The 23,233-nt window shown below is 36.6% G+C and overlaps 1 protein-coding gene across 6 annotated transcripts in view; it reads right to left on the bottom strand.

The window, feature by feature from the left end:
* Window positions 1-480: 480 nt before the first annotated feature.
* USP37 (ubiquitin specific peptidase 37) overlaps window positions 481-23,233 on the bottom strand; it is a 75,541-nt gene continuing 52,788 nt past the window's right edge. For all 6 annotated transcript variants that reach the window (XM_033113007.1, XM_033113006.1, XM_033113005.1 and 3 more), the window contains 7 exons: window positions 21,802-22,057; window positions 13,607-13,773; window positions 10,816-10,876; window positions 7,513-7,628; window positions 6,102-6,171; window positions 5,686-5,824; window positions 481-5,174 (listed from right to left, as the gene is read on the bottom strand). In XM_033113007.1, coding sequence (XP_032968898.1) covers window positions 5,087-5,174; window positions 5,686-5,824; window positions 6,102-6,171; window positions 7,513-7,628; window positions 10,816-10,876; window positions 13,607-13,773; window positions 21,802-22,057 — 897 coding nt within the window. In that variant the 3' untranslated portion in view covers window positions 481-5,086. The remainder of the gene's footprint in view (window positions 5,175-5,685; window positions 5,825-6,101; window positions 6,172-7,512; window positions 7,629-10,815; window positions 10,877-13,606; window positions 13,774-21,801; window positions 22,058-23,233) is intronic.

Here is a 23,233-nt window from a genome sequence, read left to right as displayed (position 1 = left end):
TGTTCACATGTTCTTTTCCTCACAGCCTTCCTCAGGTGGTAAGTTAAGGGGATCCCTTCTTTGAGAGAGTTGGATGGCCCCAATAGGTTTCACTAACACTCACTAACCAGTCCCCAAAGAGAGCGACACATCCACTGGGTCTAGGCTTGAGGCCTAAAGGTGAGTATGAAACGCAAATGCCATTGCAGTCCCTCTCCGGGACTCTTCCTGAGGCAAAGGAAGAGCGTAGCTATGGCCAGTGCCGGGTTACAAGCCATTACCCGGAACCTCTGCAAAGCTTCACTGGCTCCCCAGATGAAAACAACGGGCACTCGGTTCTGACTCTGGGCGTACGCTGGGTTGCCATTCCATTTCCTTTAAGTTTAACAGTACCACACGGAAGTCCAAGTCAGAAGGCCAATGGAAGGTGATTTCCACAACTTCAACTGGTTAAGTGTCTGCAAGAATATGTCCTTTTCAGAAATAACAGTCGAACCAACACAAGGTTAATAAAGGCTTTAATTTCACACACAAAAAAACTCTATGCATAATTTAAAAAGGAAACCCAAACAAGGAAAAACCGTCAAGGACACAGAGGATCAATTCTGCTAAAACACAGATAAAGTGCCGCTCCATACAAAACAACAAAGAATAAGAATCAGAAGTCACTCTGAACACAAAGAAAATCACCTCACAGATCACGTGGCCAACGCTGCCAGCAAACCTGGTAGTGGCTCAATTATGCAAAGTGTAGAAAGCTTACTTCTTGTTTTTCTCTCTGTAGCATAAACAAACACTAACAGGCCAGAGAAGTCGGAGGGAAATCTGGGGACGAGAGGCAAGTACAACCACATGCAGTCTCACTCTTTGCACCCTCTCCGTTCTTGAAATAGACCAGGCTAGCCGATGGCTCGTTTTGACATATGATCTAACGAACCTGGATCCTAATCCACACCCTCCATCCACTCTATTCTTAGGCCAGTGTACATGCCTATACTTCAAACCTCTGTACTTTAAGAATAAAGTCCAATGTTACCAAAATCAACTGCTTATATTCATACTGGCACACTTTTTATTCAAAACCTTAGACACAGCACACGTGGTAAGGAAAATGTACTCATTGTTGATAAATATGATACAACGAAAGAGACTGCCTGAAGTCTAGTAATCAAAGCATGCCATAAAGGACTCAATGATTGTGGTGAGACACAGCAAAAGAATTGTCACAAAACTCTCAAGGCCTAACAAACTATAGTTTCCCAATTTAAAATATATATATATATATATATTATATATATATATAATATATATATATATAACATATATATATTTTTTCAGATGTTAATACATTGAGACAAAATAAGAATTTTGAAGTAATGAATTAGAAGGATGTTTGAGGGCAGATTTCTGTTTAGTTTTTGTACATTTAAAGAGTGCATTACTCAGTGTAAAGCAAGATGGGGAGGAAAAGGACATATCTAATTTTAGGGGACAATTATGTGACTTGCATCTGGTACTGGGTTGTTGATCTTTGTAAAAATCTCTTCATCTATACAAGCTCCACCTGTACTTGGAGACCTAACTGTTTCCCTGGTTTAAAACAAGACACTACTTAAGGGGGTCAATTAAATCAAATGGGGGAAAAAAGGCTGGATGACTAAGAGCATCCACTAGTCATTTCGGAGGACAGAGAAGGGCAAGAAGGGCAATGTTTTTATTTGTTTTAATATAATCTCTTTTCAGTAGACCACAAATGAGTTTACAAACTACTTTTCTTTATATTTCCACCCCGTCCTCCCCCGTGCTCTCTCTACACTCATAATGCTCTATGTATCGGACACTGCCAAGAATCTCTTTAATTTAGGTGTGTCCAAATAGTTTTCATTATACAACTATATCTGTAGCTGTAGCTATATTTATATAGTTACATAATGGTAATTGCAGTATGGAAGAATAAGTCATGAATTCACTTGCTGCGGTTTTAATTCTTAAAGCTTCTCTTTTAGAAGAATTTTACATTTGATCAGACAGAAATAAAGAAATGTGTAGTCTAATGTTTGCCTCCCAGAGTTATTTAACTGATCTTTAAGTATCACTGCATACTTCTTAAAATGTAAACACATTTACATTTGTTATATCTGCTATTGAACCATTAAGTTAGGCCTGAAGTTAACAGACCATTGCCACGTAAACAAATAGCTTTTGGAATCAAAATATAAATAGAAGAACAAGTCATGGATTTGCTTCTTTTCTATCCTGCTCAAACAAAACTTATGTGCACACACACATAAACACATCCTCCATAAAAAAGTCTATCTCCTCATAGGCCTAAATTATAGTCATGGCTACTAAAGTGACACTAGATGGCATCTGGCCACATGCAACTTTCCAACTCTCCATAATATTAGCTGATGAGAATCAAGTTTAAATTTCAGTTTAGTTTTCCCTTCCAAAAAATTCAGCTGTGTGCAGAACTAAGCGCTGTCAAGTTCCAATTCAATGTCATTTAAAGTACTGTAACCACGTGGTATTTTAAATAGGAAAGTTAGTCATTGTGTAGGCTACCTGGGACTGAAGTACTCTGTCCCTATGTCCCTTGGCCCCAACATGCCAAATGCCCCCATCCCCCAATTCTGAGCAAACTGATCATACTGCACAAAAAATATTATCCACTTATAATTTTTAAATATATAGTCAGCTCAAAACAAAACAACAAACCCCATCAACATGGTCCAGCTGAAACCTCCATCTGTAGTCATTAACCCTTCACTGAACCAAAATGAAAAAGTAACTCTGTAAAAGGGGTAACAGTTAAAAGAGTGAAGGGAGAGAGGAAAGCTGATCAGGATACAACAATGAATAGATAACAAGGAAAATTCAAGTCCCAAACTTGCAAGTATATGGGCAGCGAGATAACTCATTTATCCCACTAACCTACAGTCAACTAGTAAGTCCCTCCCGAGACATGAAGATCAAATCAAATTAGGTTTTTGAGCCAAGTGTACTTCTAAACCATACATACACACAAGCTATGAAATGCAAATCAATTGAGGGTACTTCTTGGGCAACCTAGGCTTAGAGCATTATTTCTAATTTTTTTATGCTCTAATGTACGTCTCACTTCAAATCATTCCTTTTTAACAGCACCTCTCAAAGCTCTCAAATACAGACACAGGGAAGAGAATAAATAGCTAAAGAATTTGATCACCACTTCATTTGTTTATGAGAAAACCAGTTATTTTCAAGAAAAACAAAAGGCTCCCCAGTGGAAATAGATCAAAACATAAAAAAGTGAGCTTTTAAAACAAATACTTTCCTCTGTTCTCTATTACTCCTGCATATCCTACCACCGTATCATTTTGGGACGTTCACTAGAGTAAGATGTAAATAAATGGTAGGAAGCAAAGCTTTTATCAGTAGTTAAGCAAAAGTACTGGGGCTGTTTATGATTCAAAGATTCAAAGTTTAAGAAGAGGTAACTTATGTCAGACACATCCAAGGTTCACGAGTGGGGCTGGAGCCCTCTGAAGGCAATCTTCCAGAAAAGATGCTGCATCTTCTGTGATGATGACTGACTTCAAAATGTTTTCTCCCCTTGAAAATCTGATATGGTTTTGTCCCCACCACAGAACTGAAGAGTAATCTTCTCGTTTACAATGAAAGAAAAATAAAAAATGAAAGAAAATACTGAAGGCTTCATTTTGCTATACCTAACTCTGTGTGATCCTAATGATTCCTGGGCTAACACAATTATTTTTTGGACAGAATTCTACTCTCAGATTCATTCTTTATATGGTTTCACAAGCTGCTTAACCAAACTGGTTATGTCATCAGAATGACTAATGTAGCACTTAATGTTGTATCCCCATTTAGCTTCAACTCAAAGCACCTAAAAAGTAAGATAAATATATTACGCACCTTTGTTATGTGTTAGTTCTTGGGATTACCTAAACAGATCACATTTTAATTCCCACCCTATTTTAAGGGCAAAGCCAGACAGCAAATGGTTAAATGTTCAAGCTTTATCCTACAGGTTATGTATTTACTTTATATTTGCAGTAGGGCTTTTAGCTGCAGTGGTCCAGAGTTTTAGCTTTAACACAAGAATACTCCTCTTGATGTCTCTATGTTTGACAGACAGAGATGCTAGCCTTCTTCCTTATCCTTAAGTATCCTTGCGGGAGAGTCCCAAATGAGACAATATTAGTTTCCTACCTCTTAAAGTTTTGGTTACAATCTGTTAGGGTAATGCTTGCTCCATGGAAGAATGATACAGAAGAAAAATAAAAGATTCTATCTTCACCATCATAATAATAATAGATCATATACAATGAATACACTGTGTGAAGGATTCTCTTTAAAGAAAATATAAAGTGTACAATGAATACCAAATGTGGGACCATAACACATTCCGAGCACCAACAATCCATTTCTTGGGACTGCATGTAAACAGCAAAAGCATTACAAATCCATGAAATAATTTTTTAAAAAAGCCCCCCAAGTCAGGTGGCAGAAATGCCCTTCCTTTGCAAGGAGGACAAACTGTCATTAGTGTAACATGGAGAGCTGGTTTTCCAGTGAACTTTACTAATCAGAAACACACATGAAAGATTACAGACTTGAGTGAAACTACTCAAAGAACATAAACACTAAATGCCAACTGATATGTGTATCTCCACACATTTCTCAGGAGAATGGACTCTGTGACAACCTCATTTCTTCTCCAAACTGCTGTGCTATTAATTTTGAGCAGGCATACTCTGGTGGCTCACCCTAACTATTTAAGGCTCCATTCATTCCACATATATGTGTGTGTATGTACATATATATATATATTTACAACATGTATTCCTAAGACAAAAGGAAGTGCTACTCTTGTAGGAGAAAAAGAGGATAATCAGCTACAGATATGAGACCAAAGTTGCCATAAAACAATTAGCATGGAGCATTCTGCGTAACTACAATTTTCGTCGTTTGGTTTGGCCCTGAGCTGTTTGTTGCTCCCGCATCAAGTAGAGTTCCAAATTCTCCTCGAGCAGAGGAGAGTGAGGTGGGTGACAGTAAGAGAGAATACGCAGTGCACACTGCCAACCCAGGAGTTTGTTCCTCACGAGGCCTGGCGAGTGGTCTTCCCCACTTCCATGCTAAGTGCCTGAGAATTCTTTTCTGTTTCCAGCAGCTCATCAAAGATCTCCCTTAAAATAAAACAAAATTAGCATTCAGTGAGCAAAGCCAAAGAATAGACAGAAAGTACATAAAGCCTGCACAATCCCATTTGGTGCCTAAATTTTATTCAATAAGCAGCTCAATCATTTGATCACCATCTTAACCCCAATTGCTGAGTTTTGAGAACACTAGGAGGGAGGAAGCTGGCAATAGCTAGCTTTCATAAAAATGCTATGTAGCTCCCATGTTTGTATCAGATCTTCTAGCTAATCCAACTGGAAGACTAAAATGGTTTATGAGAAGACAGCTTCTATTATAAAACAGCCTTAAGCTCTGTATCTAAATGCAACTATGTGATGAGTAATTAATGAACATATTCTGGACTTATAAGGAAATAATCAAGACATGAACCCTAAGCAAAGGTTAACAAAACCCAAAAATTATCAATCAATTAAGTGACAGAAACATTTTATCCTTCAAGGAAGAAGAAAGAGTTGGGTGACTTTTTCAGCCCTGGCTTCAGATCTGCTGGTTTCTCACTTGTGCATATAAAAGAAGATATAACCACTCCGATCCCGGTCACTCTGCACGGAAGCCTCTTGGATTTTCGATACCTCGAGATCATTGTAAGTAAACCAGGCCTGCTTCTTAATGTCATACACATCACTAATGTAATGACCTGAAAGAAATCAAATCAGAAAATTCAGGTTTTTAAAACACATTATTGAATTTTTCTCAGGTACAGGAAATTTCAGAAAGAAACAGCCACCCCATACACCTTACCCCCCCAAAATGTTTCTAAACACATTCAAAAAACATGTACAAGATAAAAGGTTTCAAAGTTTTTCTTCATGCGTTCAACTTACACCTCACAAAACTAGGCGAAGAGCGACCTAATAAGGAGTGAATGCTGGTTACTTCATTTATAAAATGCTGACCTCACGATGTCCATTTACCTGAAGAAGAAGTGCTACCGATGTGACTGACAACACTGATGAGCCGATAGGAGTGAGGAAGATTTCCTGTCTGGAAAACAGAAGTGGGCACGACTCTTGAATCAAAGCAAAATACTACATTTAAATTTATTATCAAAGCTGAGATGGCTAACTTTTAGTGTGTGTGTAGTCAGATTTAATAAAACATCCAGTGGTTGGTATTGTTCGTATCCTTTGACCCAAGAATTCTACTCCCAACTAAGAATGTCTCCCAAGAAAATAATTCAAAAGGAGAGAATACTTGTATAAAATTATTTAGTGTAGCATTATCTTTAATAACGAAAAGTTGGAACTAACAATAGGCCCAATAATGGTTAAGCAGTTAGTGGTGTAGCAACTCAATACAAGGTTCAGTTATTTTTAAAAAACTCAACGTGGGTCTCACCAAGATGTTACCTTGTTTTCAAACCCACATGAATGTGCACAGTAACCACAGCTCCATAAAAATGGTATGTTCACAGTTAAGTACTGGAAATAGTCAATATTTAAAGATTTTTAAAAACGCTATTAAAATACTGTTAGTAGAAAAACAAAACAAAATTAAAAAGGGATACTCCTGCACAGAGGCAGCACTATGAGGTACAATTTTGGGAAGAAATATATTATATGTAAACCAGAAACCATTAAAATATTCATAAACTTTGATGTAGTAATTTACTTCTGGGGACTTACTTAAAGAAAATTCCTAAATATAGAAAACATTACAATCTTACAAAATTCTTCAATGTATTATTTATCACAGTGAAAAAACAGAAAAAACTTAAATGCTCAATGTTAAAAATAAAATAGTATGTTCATTTGAAGAAATATAGTATAGCCATTAAAAATAAAATGTATTAATAATTAGTCTTTAACAAACAGGATAAAAATTATATACTATGATTTTTTTAAAAGCATACTTGGGTGTAGGGATGACAAAAGAATATGTCAAAATGCTCATAGTTTTGTTAGAACAGTGGGACCCTGAGTAATTAAAATTACAAAAATTTGGAAAAAAGCAATTATTTAAGGAAAGAGAAGAATAAAAAAAAGATTCCAATGTGCTCTAGCTAACATCATTAATTGAACAGTTTTCATAGTTTTGGTAGAGCTAAAAGGTGATTTAACAAACATGACTTTGAGAGCCATGTTCCTCAATTACCTAACATGCACATAAAGTGGTGAGGATGTATTTCTGTTTTTGTTTCATTTTGTTCTGAATCTTAAAAGAAATGAGGAGCAAAGAACAAAAGAAAGTGAAAACCATTTCGTGGCTGCCAAACAGGCAGAAATGAACCTGCAATGGAAACTGATAGTGGGGCCTTTGAAGATAAAGAGCAGGAGTAATACTGACTGTTGACCAGTTCTACTCCGGAAACAAAACGGCACCTACCTCAGCATTTCTTTTCAGTTCCTCAGCTTCAGCTTCTGTGTATTCCATATCTAAAACATCTTCATTTCCAGAGTCCTCATCAGAACCCAATGAATCCAGAAAAGAGTTGTTAAATTCTGAAGAACACAAATGCAGAGTCTTGTAAAATTTCTTGGAACAGACACAAAGACATGATTAAGAAGATAAAAAAACAGCTTGAGGACACATGCTATCATTGTAAGAAAACATAAAACGTATTATTAGAGTTCCAATTCACCCAACAAACGCTGGGGAATCACAATTCAGGCACCACTATCTGTAAAAGAAATGCTTCTTTTTCTTTTTTATATATTTATATATTAGGGCATATAACTCACGTAAGAAAGGAATAAAACTGAAGAGAATATAATTTGAAAGTTAACCCAATTTTATTAAATTCCGTATTACATAAACCGTATGTTAGATTTGAAGTACATGGTGCATATTGTAAGTAACACCAGTAAATATAAATTATGTCACAGAAAAGAGGTCAGTATCCTTTCATTCTCTTTAATATTAAATCATTTTTTTGGAAATTTAACAAAAATAAAGGAAATTCAACCTTTAACTCTTAAATCTCACCTAAAAATACACTAAACAAACAAACAAATCCAAGATCCATTTTTTTTCTTTAGTAATGCGCTTCCATTGGAAGATTCCATCTTTATTAATTGCTTTAAATAAAGACTTCCAGGAGCATTCGTACATAAATGGCTCTTTGCTTTGAAATATAATTAATTCCACTAAAATCACAGCATAGAGTTGTTGAAAGTACCTGACTACCTAAGAATGGGAAGAACAGGAAAAAGACTATGGCCTCAAACTTCTGGAAGCTGAAAAGTAGATGGGTAGACGGACTTAGCAGACCTAAGAAACCCAAAGCCAAATCCTAAGCCAGTAATGGAAAAACTGAGAACCAATCCAATTTACATCACAGCATCTTCAAAAAGCATACAACTTGGAAGCACCTCTGAAACTGGAGGCTAAGGGGAGGATAAAAATAAGGATTAAGTGAAAGTTGTTTGAGAAAGATTCCTAGATCCACTTTCCACCATTTCATGCTGCTAGGCAATGACAGAAGTCTGGAGCTCTTTATTCCGTGGAGAGGGTAAAATAGTCTCTGGATTGCGGGATGCCAAGCACAGAGGAAGCCATGGGTACCATACTGAAAATGGGAGTAGGTGACAGTTTGCATACTGAAAGATGACTGTAACAACCCCCATCCCTGCTCCAGCCCTATTCTTATACTTGGCTCCCAGAACTCTGGCAGCCACATCTTTTACCTTTAGGCAAAGGCCAGAGATTAGAAAACCCTTCTTTAGGAATCTGACCAGTCCGAGAGAAAGGATAAAATAGAAACGTCCTCCTCCAAATGGTCCCATCCTGTAAAACTCAAAAGTCGTCAAGCCCTAGTTATTCATGTGCTCAGAGCTTCCAATCATCTTTTCAGTCCCCTATTCTTAACCATAAGCTGACAGTCAAGGATCACTAGATAGCTGAGGAAAGCTTCTAACAAGAAATATAAAGACCGTAATAAACACACAGGACAGAGCAATGAGGAAAGAATTTATTCAAGAATAGTAAACTTGAAATAAACAAACTATATTTAATATCCTCAAGAATTGAGATGGTATTGCTTCCATGAACCAAAGCAAATCAAACAAAAAACTTATTAAAAAAGGAATATTCACAAAACAAATCAGTTCTTAAAAATTAGAAATATGATAGAAATAAAACACTCAAAAGAAGGTTTGGCGTTAGAGATGAGGTTGGAGAAACTTCCCAAGAGTAGAGTAAAATGACAAAAAGATGGAAAACTAAAGAGAAGAGATGAGAAAATTAAGAGGACCATACTAGGAGGTCTGGATAATAGGAGTTTCAAAAAAAGAAAAGAGAGAAAGTGGAAGGCAGAAAATTAGTGAAAATATCTTAGAATTCAAGGACACAAGTTTCTAGATTAAAATGATCTATCAAGTGCCCAGCAAGATGGACGAAACAGACCCATGTCAAGGCACATCACCATGAAGCTTCATCACAACAGAAACAAAGAGAAGATCCTACAAGCTTTCAGAGAAAAAAGAGGTCACATCAGGATCAAGAAGAAACAGCTTTAGAGTTTTCATACAGCAACCCTGCAAACAAGATTTCTCCCATCCAGCAGCATAAAGTCGGCGGGAAACAATACTTTCAGATTGACTGTAAACCTGGAATTAATTCTATATTTAGCCAGGCTATTAACCAAATACTCAAATATGATGAAACTTGCAAGGTCTCCAAAAAAAATCTAAGTCATATCCCCTCTTTTTCAAGAAAACTCGTGGGGATGCTCTCTTATCAAAGGACAAGCAGATGAAGAACAAGGCAGAGTGAGACAGGAAATGGGAGATCCAAACAGACGAGAGAATCAGAGGGAATTCCCAGGAGAACAATTAGGGAGATCTCAGGATAGCTGTGCACGGATATAGAGGGCAATTAGTCCACATGGGAGCAAACTGACCCGAGACAGTCATCACCACCATCAGCACCATCTTTTTAATCTGAGGACAGAGATGCCTGGATGAGCCTAGCTTGAATTCTGATCTGTAACTCTCTCAAACATGTGCTAGTGAAATTCTTGCTCTTTCTCCATGCCCTGGTGTCTAGACCACCCTAGAACACTCATTTTGCATCACCAAAGTGTTCTGTTTCGATCTATCTCTGAGAGCTGGAGAAAGGCTACAGTGATCTAGAAACAGAAAATATAGTGAGCTTATTTCCCATGACTACATGCCCCTGTGGACTTCCTGTACCTGGTTCATATATTAGTTCTGCCAAATGCCATGACTATGGTGAACCTTATGCTTCTGAATTCTCACTCTGCCCACTGACTTCTCTAGAATGAGCTCTGGGGAAACTGAAGCTACCTTATCGTCTACCAGGAGTCTCCTAACAGTAGCAGTACTGTTTTCACATAGATGGATTACAGACAGACTGTCCTTGCTGTTACATACATACGTACATACATACATACATACATAGTTTGTTGGTTTAGGGATATGGAGATAATAAATGTGATTTTTTTTTCAAAAAGCAAGTTACTGATGAATACAAATGTTAGAATAGTGGCTTCCTCTGGCAGGGAGGGGGAAGGACGGGTACCCAGATAACTTCTAAGATTCTATTTCTTTACCTGGGAAGTGATCAAATTCGTTATTGTTATTAAAAATAACAAACACATTTTATATGTTCCTCTCTGTGTGATATATTTCACCATTTAAAAAAATGTAATTAAAATGATCGCCATACCTTGAAGACTTAACTCTGTAGCTCTTTTGAGGTCATCATCTTCTTTCTGTTCCCAAACCTCCTAAAGGAATAAGAACAAAACTAAGGTAGTTAAAAGGTAGTAATTAAACTTATTTAATGAGGATAAAATTAGTTGCTGTGGAAATATTTGCAAATATTTTCCATAATCTTCTGGATGCTTGGAATATGACATTTTGAAGGATCTAAAGAAATTCTTTACTTTTTCCAACACCATCCTCCTAAAACAATAACCTTGGGGATTAAAAAGGCTTAAATGCTGTCTCCTCTAGTCAGTGACATTTGGCTTGCCAACCTAAAGCCATTCAATGTGACACTATGATGTCATCCCCTTTTTCTTCTTACACATACGAAACAGCTGGCTTATAGCAAACACTTAGTAAATTGCTGTCTTTCCTCTCCCCTGATTTATAGTGTTTGCCAATTTCCATGGTATAAGCGTTCCCACCGTGGCCAATTTTAAGCTAACAATGTGACACTGAATGCAGAGTTGGAAAGAGGTGTGTAATAGATGGCTCTCTGAGCTGACACTGAGCTGGCTCTAGCACATCACTGACCCTAAGTCTATGACAGCAAGATAAACAATATTTCCACAGGGTATTATTCATAGATTTCTATTTTTGTTCTAGCTAAAGAAACCAACACACATAATAAGTGCTCAGTAAATACTAAATGAATGCTGTTGACTGTTACTTTTCTAATACATCTGAGATTTTCTTAGAAAAATTAGTACCTCTGAAAATGTCTCATCTAGATGACTAATTATAAAAAGGAATAGGGAAATGCTGACTATAAATTTCCCCCCTCTCATCTTTAGAGAAAAGAGAATTTACAGTGTATGAATAAAGAAAAAATTTAATTTAAGCAACTGTTTTATACTTTCCTCAATTCTAGACTTGTTTTTAAAGTTAGTAAAGTATGTAAGAAGCTTAAAATGAGCTATTCTGAATTATAGTACTGGTAGCAATAATACTGTGTTCAAGAAAGCAACAGAGATATTCTCTAAGAGGAAATAAGATTACTTAAACTTATTCAAATATATAAAGTCTAAGCTGAAACTGGAAGGTGACTCTTTTAGTTATTAATAGAATGATGTGGGTATATCAAACTAAAGAAACTTCATTTTATAACCCCACCCTCATATCTGAGAAAAATAAGAGTTTTAATTCAGTCAGCTGACAAGAAATAACATAAATGTCTTTCATCTATGAAAAAAGAGGGGTGCTGAATTTTTTCTTTCTCTGCACTATAAGGTACTACTATTAAGAAGTCAGACCTTGGTTTTTTTACATTAAAATCAAGTTTTCTTAAAAAAATGATGACTACGGGGCGGACGGGTAGCTCAGTTGGTTAGAGCGCGGGCTCTGGGCAACGGGGCTGCCGGTTCGATTCCCACATGGGCCAGCAAGCGGCGCCCTCCGCAACTAGAATGAAGCCAATGAGCTGCCGCTGAGCTCCCGGGTGGCTCAGTTGGTTGGAGTGCATCCTCTCAAAGACAAGGTTGCCGGTTGACTCCCGCAAGGGATGGTGGGCTGCGCCCCCTGCAACTAGAAAACAGCAACTGGACCTGGAGCTGAGCTGCGCCCTCCACAACTAAGATTGAAAGGACCACAATTTGACTTGGAAAAGTCCCGGAAGTACACACTGTTCTCCAATAAAGTCCTGTTCCCCTTCCCGAAATAAAAAATCTTTAAAAAAAAAAAAAAATGATGACTACATATTATTTGTAAAATAGTTTGACATGTATACATCTTGATAACAAGGCAGCCAGGGAGGTACTTTCTATAAATAAAATGATACAGAACAGCTGGCTTTGAAATGGTTTTAAAGCAGCAGTTCTCAACCTTAGCTGCACATTAAAATCACTAGGTGAAGTTTTTATATACCACAAAAATCTAAATGCCCAGATCAATTACGTCAGAATTTCTGAAGGGCAGAACCACCCAGGGATCAGTATTTTTAAAAGGTCCCCAGATAATATTAATGTGCAGTTAATCTTGAGACACACTGTTCTAGAGAAGTTCTATTTCTTAACCTGATTATTTGTACACACTAAAACTGTGCATGCATTCTAGGGAGTCTTGGTACATTTTTATTACTAACATGACTCAGATTGCACAGGATTAGACAGCCATGAAAACATCACCTTTTAGTCAGATTCCTCAGGTGACTACAACAGTGCAAATCAACCAGCTTTGGCAAATATAAGCATAAAAAACTAAAAATTGAAGAAAAAATTACTACATAAGGAGCAGATGTTAGTCTATGACTAAAATCTAAAATTCAGACAATATTCAGATAATATTCCTAAGAATTTTATGTTCAAATAATTCATAGGAAAGGACTCATATTGTGAGAAAATGACCAAAATAAATACATTGCCTTAAAATAAACAATAAAATCACAGTGGTATACTGGCTGCTTGTACAGCATGCAAAATAATGTTGGCCTGGGGTGATCTATAATAACACATCTTGCTTTAACATGCAATTAATTATAGTAATGGGAGGTAGCCAACAATATATTTTGTTGCATTTGGATTTTTAAAAGCAGAAAAACTGTCAATGTTTCTGTTTCAAAGCCAATGCAAAGCCCCAAAGAAGTTTTTTTGTTTGTTTTGGTGGCTCAATGACTTACTGTATATAAATCACCTGGACACACAGTAAGTGCTTAATATGTCAGTTAATTAATTAATTAATTAATTAATTTATTACTATTATTCTATTTCTTGGGAAAGACAGGTATGGAGAAAGCAGCAATATAAACATCTTACCTGCTCCTGAAGGCTCTGAGCCAACGCCTGCTGAAGCTCTTGCTCTTCCCGTTCCCGCTCCATATCATACTGCTGGAGCCAATCAACCTCTCCTTGAGGTCCTTCTGGGGTTTTGTTTTCTTTATTCTCATCACAGTCTTTAGTTATCTCCGTAAAACTGGCAGGATCTGAGGAAGCAGAACATAATATAACTGGGAAATCCTCTCTAATAAACCGAACTCTCTGGATTAGAGTGACATCTACTGTTCAGAGGGAAACTTACATAACCTCAGAGGTAACTTTCTTGGGACATATAATTTATCTTACTACACATCTAGATGAGGGTTTCTCAATCTCAGCACTACTGGCACATTCTGGGTGGGACAATTTTGTTGTTGTTGTCAGGGGCCTGTCCTGTACACTGTAACATGTTTAGTAATATGCCAGGCCTCTACCTACTAGATAACAGTAGCCTCATCCCCCTCCCTAGTTGTGACAACCAAAAATGACAGACATTATCAAGTGTCCCCTAGGGGATAAAACTGCCCTTTGTTGAGATCCACTGATCTACAGCAAGGGTTCTGAAACTTAACCAATCACCAGAAGCACTATGGTTAGGATGGAAAAGAATTAACAGCCATATTCATAGGTCATAATGTCATATGATCAAGTACTAGGAATAAAGTATTGCTAGAGTAAATGAAGAATGAGGCCAGAATTATTAAGCTAATATTGAGATTTTCTCCTTTATTACAATGTATATTAAATGAGTATGCGTTTTTACATTAATAATCAAATTAAGTCTTATACATATTCTAAATCAAGAGAGTTTCATAAAATATGTAATAAACATTTCATGTACCGAACAAGTATATAACATGTATGTTTAGAACATTCATCCAGGTAGAGAAGAAAAACATTAATCATTAATTTCTTTTTGTTCCTTCTCAGTCTCTAGACTATGGCTAGCTGGGACAGGATAAACAGTATGACCATGATTTTGTTCTGGTTATTTGAATTGTGTTAGCAACAACATTTCATTATAATTTTTAACACTGGTAAGTATTAAAGATAAGTGGGGAGAAGGACTTTCCATCCATCCATCCATCCATCCATCCATCCATCCATCCATCCACCCATCACTAACCCTTACCAAAGCAAAAATTCTTATCTTAGCAAAGAAATTTTCATAAAGTATGACTGATCAATAAGAATTACCTTTACAGATTAACCTTATATGTATTGTTTTAAAATTAGTATATATCGTTTACCTGACTCCAAAGTGCATTTTAACCATTTAAATGATACTTTTCCACAGCACAGGCAACTTTGAAGTTTATAGCATCTTGGCTTTAGACTCTAAATTAGCAACTAGTCATAATTTTTTCATTGTATTGAATTGCTGACTGAATATTTACCATTAAAACTAACTCAATATTCATTAAAAGAGGCAAATTAAGGATACATTAAGTACAAAAAGCAGTATGATCTCAATTAAAAAAAATCAGACCCACTTCCATAACCTGGAAGAGGCGGCTCTGAAGACTGTATGGCTCTGCCTATTCTTTGGCCTTAGCTTACGAGACCAGGAATAAATATTTGTGTTGCTCAATCAGGTAAGTAGTGGAAATTTGGAACTGAGACATTCAAAGTTAGGTAATGTTGAGCATTTCAAGGGGAAGAAAGACTTGGGAGTTGAGGCTACTATTTTAGGGCATAAGATGAATATTATTACTTTTATCATCAAAATACTCATAAAAGGTGACAGGTACACCTTTTCTTAACCAATGGTTTTCACCGCTCAATGTACCTCATACAATGCTGTAATTACACTAGCAATTAATCCACATGATAGAAAACAAATAAAGTTCACTGTGATATGCTAAAATTGATACACATTTGTCTTTTGGACAAGAATATCAGATAGATACAAAAACTAATTAAGATTTATGGGACAAATATGACCACAAAATAGTGATGCAACTTTAAGGAACCTGCACAGTGAATCAAAGGGGAACCATGTGTTAAAACTCAACATTCTTAGACTGAATCTAACATTTGCTTCTGCCCCCGCCCCCCACTGAAACCTGTTTCTAACATTCTGTATTTCAGTGAACTTCAGTGAATGGGATCACTGTCCACAGAGTTGTTGTTGTTTTAAGACAGAAACCTGGGAGTCATTTTTGACTTCTCATCTACCCCTCATGTCAGATAAATCATTATTTTCCAACTGTCTCTTGAACCCACCAACTTTTTTTCTTTTTAGTGCCAAAACGCTTGCATAGGGCAACATTAACTTTTGGTCTGGACTATTGCAACAACTTCCTTAACAGGTCTCAAAGGATTAATTTGGTTCTTCTCTAATTTATAAGCTACACTGCAGCCAGAGTGACCTTTTTCAAATATAAATCTTTATCAAACATCTGTTTGCTTAAACGTATTCAATAACTTCCTAATGCTTTTGAAATAAAAGTCCAAACTCCTAAACATGGCTTTAGGCCATGTAAAGACTGGAGAGTGCATTATCTCTCTAGTCTCACCTCTTGCTTTATGCTCCAGTCATACAGACCATGCTGAACTTTTTATTAGGTCTACTAGTTTGCCATGGCCTGTCTCACATGTGGGCTTTTGCACACTCTTCCTTCTGGCTGGTGTATGGAGACAGTGAAACCTTACTTAACCCTATCCCTCCTGTTCCTCTTCAGTTGATAGTTACTCTCTTGAGCCCCAAATATTTATTAGGAATCTATTATGTGCCAGGCACGGTTGCAGAAGCTGGGGATACGGTGATCATTAAGGCAAGATAGCTTGCACTCAAGGAGCTTAAATGCAAAGGCTCTGAGGTGAGAATGAGCTTAGCATATTTGAGAGAGAGAGAATACCAGTATGGCTAAAACAAACAGTAAGTGAGAGCGGGGGAGTGGAGACAGGCTATGGTCGGAAACTTGGGTTAAGTGCAATGGGAAGTCACAATAACTTTTAAGTGACCGCGTGATTTATGCTTCAGAAAGATTACTTTGGCCACTTTGTTCATGAAAGAAGGTCTGTAGGAGGCAAGAGTGAAGGAAGAGACATTGGAATCAGTTGTGGTAGCCCAGGTGAGAGATGGAAGAGTTGTAGCCATGAAGATGTTGATAAATGGTTGGATTTAGGATGTATTTTGGAGGTACATTTGATTGGACTTCATGATGGTGAATGCGAGGTGTGAAGTAAAACAAAAACAATCTAGGGAGATGTATTTTTTTGGCCTAAGCAACTGGATTTATGATGGTACCATTTGCTGACATGGGGAAGGAATATTTGGGGGAAGGGGGATAAAAATTAAACATCAAATGGACATTTCAAGTAAGTATTTCAATATACAAGTTTAAAGCTCAGGGGAGAGAGCTAGGCTGGAAATACGAATTTGATCTTGTGACACTGTGGTACTACGAGATCACTTAGCGAAAGCGCTTAAGTAGAAAAGAAGACACAGCTAACGACAGTGTCCTGGGAATACTCCAACAATTAGAGTTCTGATGAGGGAGGCAAAACAAACCAACTGGAAATGAGTAGTTGTTTTAGTATGAAGAAAATACCCCAACAAGTGTAGTATGATGGAGGCTCAGAGAAAAACGTTTACAAAGTTTTAAATGTGAAGTAGGGAGTGGTAGGTAGATTGTGTGAAATACTGCTAATGAAACTTGATAAACACCATATAAATGGGGTGGTGGGGATGAGAGCCCACTTGGAGAGGGCTGAGAAGAGCATGGAGGTGGTAAGAAAGTAGAGAGAATGAATTAAACAACTCTCAAATAATTTTGCTGTGAGGGGAGCAAAGAAAGGGGGCAGTAGCTGTAGGGAAACATAAGGTCCTAAGAGGTTTTTTAAAATATCGGTGATACTAAAGCACAACAGGAATAATTTCAAAGAGAGGGAAGAATTGATGCAGAAGAAAAAGAGCGTAATTTCAAGAGTGAAAGTCTTTAGAAGGCACAAGTGAATAAGATTCTGGATATGAATGGAAGGACTGGCCTTAAATAAGAACAGGGACTTTTCCTCAATAAAAGTGAAGGCAGAGCTTTCATCTGATTGCATCTATTTGCTTTGAAAAGTATGCTGCTAAGTTATGAAGGCAGAATGCGTGTGAAAGGAAAACAGGAGATTTGAGGAAGAGATCATGGAGACTGAGAAGAGAAATTTACTAAGGAAGTATAATAGAACTAGTATAATTGAATTTGGTGCCCATTTAAGAGTATAATCATGAATTTGAGGAAAGTGTAGTCAACAGTTTTGTGATTTTTTTCTCCAGCAATCTTCAGCTGCTTGTGAAAACAGGCACAGAATAAGAAGCTAACTGAGCTGAGAGTTGAGATTTTGTGACCGTGACAGAAAAGAGAACAAGGAGCTAAAAGAGTACCACAGTACGGCATATAGACTGGGGAAGTGATAAGGGAGGTGATGAATAGCAAAAAAGTCAAATGACTGGAAGTCTTAATGAGACCAAGTAATTATTGAAATAAGGATATGACAATAGGGGAGCTAAAGGAGAGAAGGGTTAAAGAAGGATATCTGAGATCAAGATTTCAAAGGTACAGTTACTGATGGTAACTAAGTCTATGGAAGTGGTTCCCAAACTTTAGTATGTTTGAGCATTATTTGGAATCAAATCGCGGGATGTTGAGCTCCACATCTAGAGTTGTTCGTTCAGTAGCTGTGGGGTAAGGCCAAGAATGACATTTCCTGCAAGTTCCCACATGACACTGATGGTCTGGGGACACACTTTGACAATCACTGGTCTAGGGTATGACTTCTGTCAGTAATGAAGATAGGGAAGAAGATCTACTGAGAAACTAGACTGGTGAAGGATCATTCATGAGGATGCTGAAGGCCCTAAGAATGTTGAGGGGGGTTGCTGGAAGGTAAAAGACAGCTACAGGAAGAGACAAGAGGTGGCAAAGGCTGATGTCATGTACTTCAAAGCAGCCTGAAATTTTGTAGGATAAAAGAAGACCAGCCGTTGGAAATGGCAATGGGTAACAAGGAGAAACCTATTCCATCTCCAGCCTCTGAAGTTTTAGGGTATGGGGGAAAAAAACAGCTTATACCTAAAAAATAGTACGACAACAAAAAATGAGAGCCTTTCAAAGAAAAACTGGCCTTAACTAGAGACCTAACAACCAAATACAGTGAATAAACTTTGGGTTTTAGGTTAAAAGAAAAAAGTATAAAAAGTATTTTGGAGACCATTAGGGAAATGTGTGTGGGCTCTATTTTGGAATTATACATAGAACTGCTGTTAATATTCTTATTTGTGATAATTGTTATGTAGGAAAATTTCCATATACTTAGGAGATTTAGGCTGAAGTGTTTTAGAATGAAATGTCATGATACCTGCAATTTCAAATGGTTCCATTAAAAAAGAAAAGTGTGTGTAGTCTCTAAGTGTGGCCTCCAATGAACCATGCTTACCAGTATTCTTACTCTTGTGTAGACCCCTCACAATGAATCTGGGCAGATTCTGTGAGTGCTTTAACCAATAAAGCTCTGTGCTAGAATTGATTCCATGCACATTTTGAGCCTAATCATTAAGGAAGCCTGGCAGCTTCCCCTTTTGTGCTTTTGGGAGCCCTGAGCTGTCATGTAAGAAGCCTGGCTATCCTGCTGGAGAGACCACATGGAAAGAAAGAGGCCCTGAGATTACATGAAAAGATGAAGAGAAGATGGGGAGGAAGATGGGCAAGGGGAAGGGAAGGGAGGAATGGAGAGGGTATCTAGCCATCCCAGTGGGCCCTTCTAACCAACATGCCAAGGTAACTCATCTTGGATGTTGCGGCCCTGACAAGCCCCAGCCAGCATCATACGGAGCAGAAGAACTACCAGCTAAGACCAGCCAATCCATAGAATTATGAGCGATAGCAAAATTACTGTTGTTTTAAGGGCCTAATTTTCAGGTAACTGCTGCACAAACACACACACACAGGGTGGGGTGGGGTGGGTAGAGAAAAGAGAATGTGAAATTAATGAATCTAGGTGTAGGATATATGTGTTCACTATTTATTCTTCAACTTCTCTCCAGATTTGACTTATGGAGGATTTAATCATATTTGATCATTCCTTAGAATTATTGTTAATTTTTAAAGTATGACAATGGGATTGAGGATATGTTTTTAAAAATGATTTCTTACTTTTAGAGACACTGAAACCCTTAGTGATGAAATGATCTAATTTTTGGGATTCACTTCTAATTAATCCAGGGAGTGGGGTGTAGAAGGAAGCTGTGATACAGATGAAACAAGACTGGATTTTTTTTTTGATAATTATTGTTGATAATGGGTACAAGGGGGAAGGTTCATTATACTCATCCCTCTACTTTTGTCTTTGCTCAATATTTTCCATGTTAAAAAAAAAAAAAAGACCTGAAAAAGAAAAAAAAAAGAACTGCAGGAGAAGCAACGTCTTTAGGTTTCAGTTATAGTAAGAAGATGAATGGAATAGTGAGGTTAAAGAAACAGGAAACACAACAATCGTGGCCAGCATCCAACTGGGGACGATGGTAACTAAAGAATAGAGGCTCTTCCATATAAAGTACTTACAAACAAGTTCGTTCTCACCAAAGCTCCTATAGTTGTAAACCATCTGTAATTATTAATGATTTTGATAACCTCCGTGTTTTCCATTGGCATAGACAATCTAGAACTAAATGTACATAAGAATAACTTCCTTTGTTAATTTTAAGGAGATGTGGGACTGAGACAAAATTAAAAGAGCTGAAAGCAGAAAATAAATCGGCAAGGGACAAATGCACTAATATTAACCAATGATACCTAAGGGCAGTAAGTTGAATAAGAGAAGGGGATTTCATAAGAATACTTGCATCAAGAGGGAATAAAAAGAACTCTGATAAACAAAAATCATCAGCTATTTTTTCCCCAAAAAAATTGAGGCTACAGTAATTCTTATTTCACTTGCACATAAAATAATTCAAAATTGATGAGGCCCTAACCCCAAGAATACAGAAAGCAATTCTGTGATACACTACTATTCTCTTCATCTCCAAAATTCTAGGTTTGATATACTGAAACACATTAGCTAGCTAAATGATACAGATGCTAGAAATATAAGCAGGAAAAAAATCAGAGTTGGTGATAGGAAGAAGTAGTAAAAATTTTCTACCTAAAAATCTTAAAATACCCATCGTGCAAGGCAAAGAGGCTCAGCTCTGCTGTTCCCACTGACAACTTGAGAAATAACAAAATATAATAATTACCACAAAAATAATTTTTTATCTCTATAAATTAATTACCTAATATTCTATTCTCAACCTTCAGAAGTATGTCTGGTAGATCCCCATACAGAGATAAGAAAACTGAGTATCAAAGAGGTAAACAGCTAGTTAGTGGTATAGCCAAGACAAGAGGCCCAAGATCTGACTTCTTAGTTGAGTGATCTTTCTACCATTATGAAAGAATGAACCCAAAAGAGAATGGAGAACTTGAATTATTTATGCAGTCAGCCCTCCGTATCCGTGGGTTCTGCATCCAGGTTCAACCTACCACTGATTGAACATACTTGAAAAAAAATTGCTACCTTATTGCTGATATGTACTAGTAGTTAGGCCTACGATGGTTGCATCTGGACTGAATGTGCACAGGCTTTTTTTCTTGTCATTATTCCCTAAACAATACAGTATAACAACTATTTAATAGTACTTACATTGTATTAAGTATCGTAAGTAATCTAAAAATGATTTAAAGTATACAGGAGGCAGTGCATAGGATATATGTAAATACTAAGCCGTTTCATATAAGGGACTTGAGCATATGTGGATTTCGGTATCGGTGGGGGTCCTGGAACCAATCCCCCATGGATACTGAGGGACGACTGCACACTAAAACTGGTTCAAATATAGAAAAATTAAGAATTATTCACACTTCTGAGAGAGCAATGGTGAGAGAAAAGTGACCAAAAACTGACACAAACATATATTAAATGCACATAAGAATACTGGCTTTTCTTCTGATGTACACCCAAAGTGTATACAGCCTCTGGGTACTACTCACATTATTTATTTCTCATTTTTAAAACTGTTAAAAAAAAAAAGCATGAAAATATCATTAGCTCTGTTATACATTATACAGATCCATTTCACCTCTCATTATTCAGAAGCCATGTATCACTACAAGGATTTGGAACACAGCTGTGCCTTCTTTAACAGATATTTTCATTAAACCTACCTGGCTCAGTGATTGTTTTGGGTTTCTCAGTTTCCACTGCATCTGGATTTTCAGGTATATCTTGAATATCATCCTCTGCAAATCCGGTATCTGGGCTGCTGGTTGGTTTATCATCATATTCATGACTCAGAGATGGTGAAGCTTCTCTCTTACTTATCTCTAGAACAGCTGCCAGAAGCTCTTCTTCACTCATTCCATCAAATCCTGAGTTTTCCAATTCAGACTTGTCAGTCTCTATCCTGCATGATTTTGAATCCTGAAGAAGAGAGTTACTTTTAAAGGAAACTAGAATGAGTACAAATATAGCAATCTTAAGAGTTTAAAGTGAGTTTATTTTATTTCTAGAGTTTCCTTTCTTTGATGCTTTGGGTTATTTAACTATCAATAACAATATAAAAACTTACTGCAAACTTAATATTCTTTGAATAATAACATAAGAATACATGTTTATTTTCTTGATTATAGTAAGTGTTAATTAAGTATGTTCTTTGTAGAAATTTAGAAAATATGTAAAAATAATAAAACAAATTCACTCAAAATCCATCAGAGATAATACTGTATTTTCTTCAGATATACATGGATTATACTGTAAATATTCTGTCACTAAACCTAATATTCCTTTTTAAATGTTGGCAAGTTTTATTTTTTCCTAATAAATGAGAAAAATAAAAACTACATCAACACTATGTAAATATTCATAATTATTTTCTGAATAACTTTTGTTTCTGGGAGAATTTCTGATTTTTTATGATTTCTCATTCAAGGTAGCAACCACAAACACCTCTAGCTTTAAAGTAAGATGGGAAACAAGTCAGAACAGAAAATAGCTACTAAAATAATTACCTTACCAAAAGGGAGATTTAAAATCAAACGGTTGTATAAGATGTTGCAAACTCCTAGAAAAGCTTGTATCTTCAAAGTATTAGCTATCATTATGGGTCAAGATAGGAGATAATGTAGTTATGCCTTCATACCCATTATTCAAACCTTTAGTTTATGTGGTTGGCCTGTTGACATAAAATGTTTACTATGGTTCTCTCATTTAACAACTAGTACCAAAATAAAGCAAGTAATAATTTGAGGACCCATATGTTAAAGGAACTTTGAAGGTTAACAGGAGAAAGCAATTTATCTACAACTTTCATTTCTTAAGTCTCAATCTTGGAAACAAAAAAGCGACCATTATGTAACTTTACCTAACAATTGTCACCCCAATACTTTAATTGAAAAAAGAAAAAAAAAAGCCCATCAATAGATGAATGAAAAAAGAAGATGTGGTATACATATACACAATGGAATATTATTCAGCCATAAAAAAGAAAGTAAATCTTGATACTTGTAACAACATGAATGGACCTTGAGGACATTATGCTAAGTGAAATAAGTCAAAGACAAATAACATATGATCTCACTTATATGTGGACTCTTAAAC

Source organism: Rhinolophus ferrumequinum, chromosome 8 (genome assembly GCF_004115265.2).
Source record: "Rhinolophus ferrumequinum isolate MPI-CBG mRhiFer1 chromosome 8, mRhiFer1_v1.p, whole genome shotgun sequence".
Lineage (NCBI taxonomy): Eukaryota > Metazoa > Chordata > Mammalia > Chiroptera > Rhinolophidae > Rhinolophus > Rhinolophus ferrumequinum.
The sequence above is the reverse complement of the archived record's forward strand: the minus strand, read 5'-3'. Positions and strand labels throughout refer to the sequence as shown.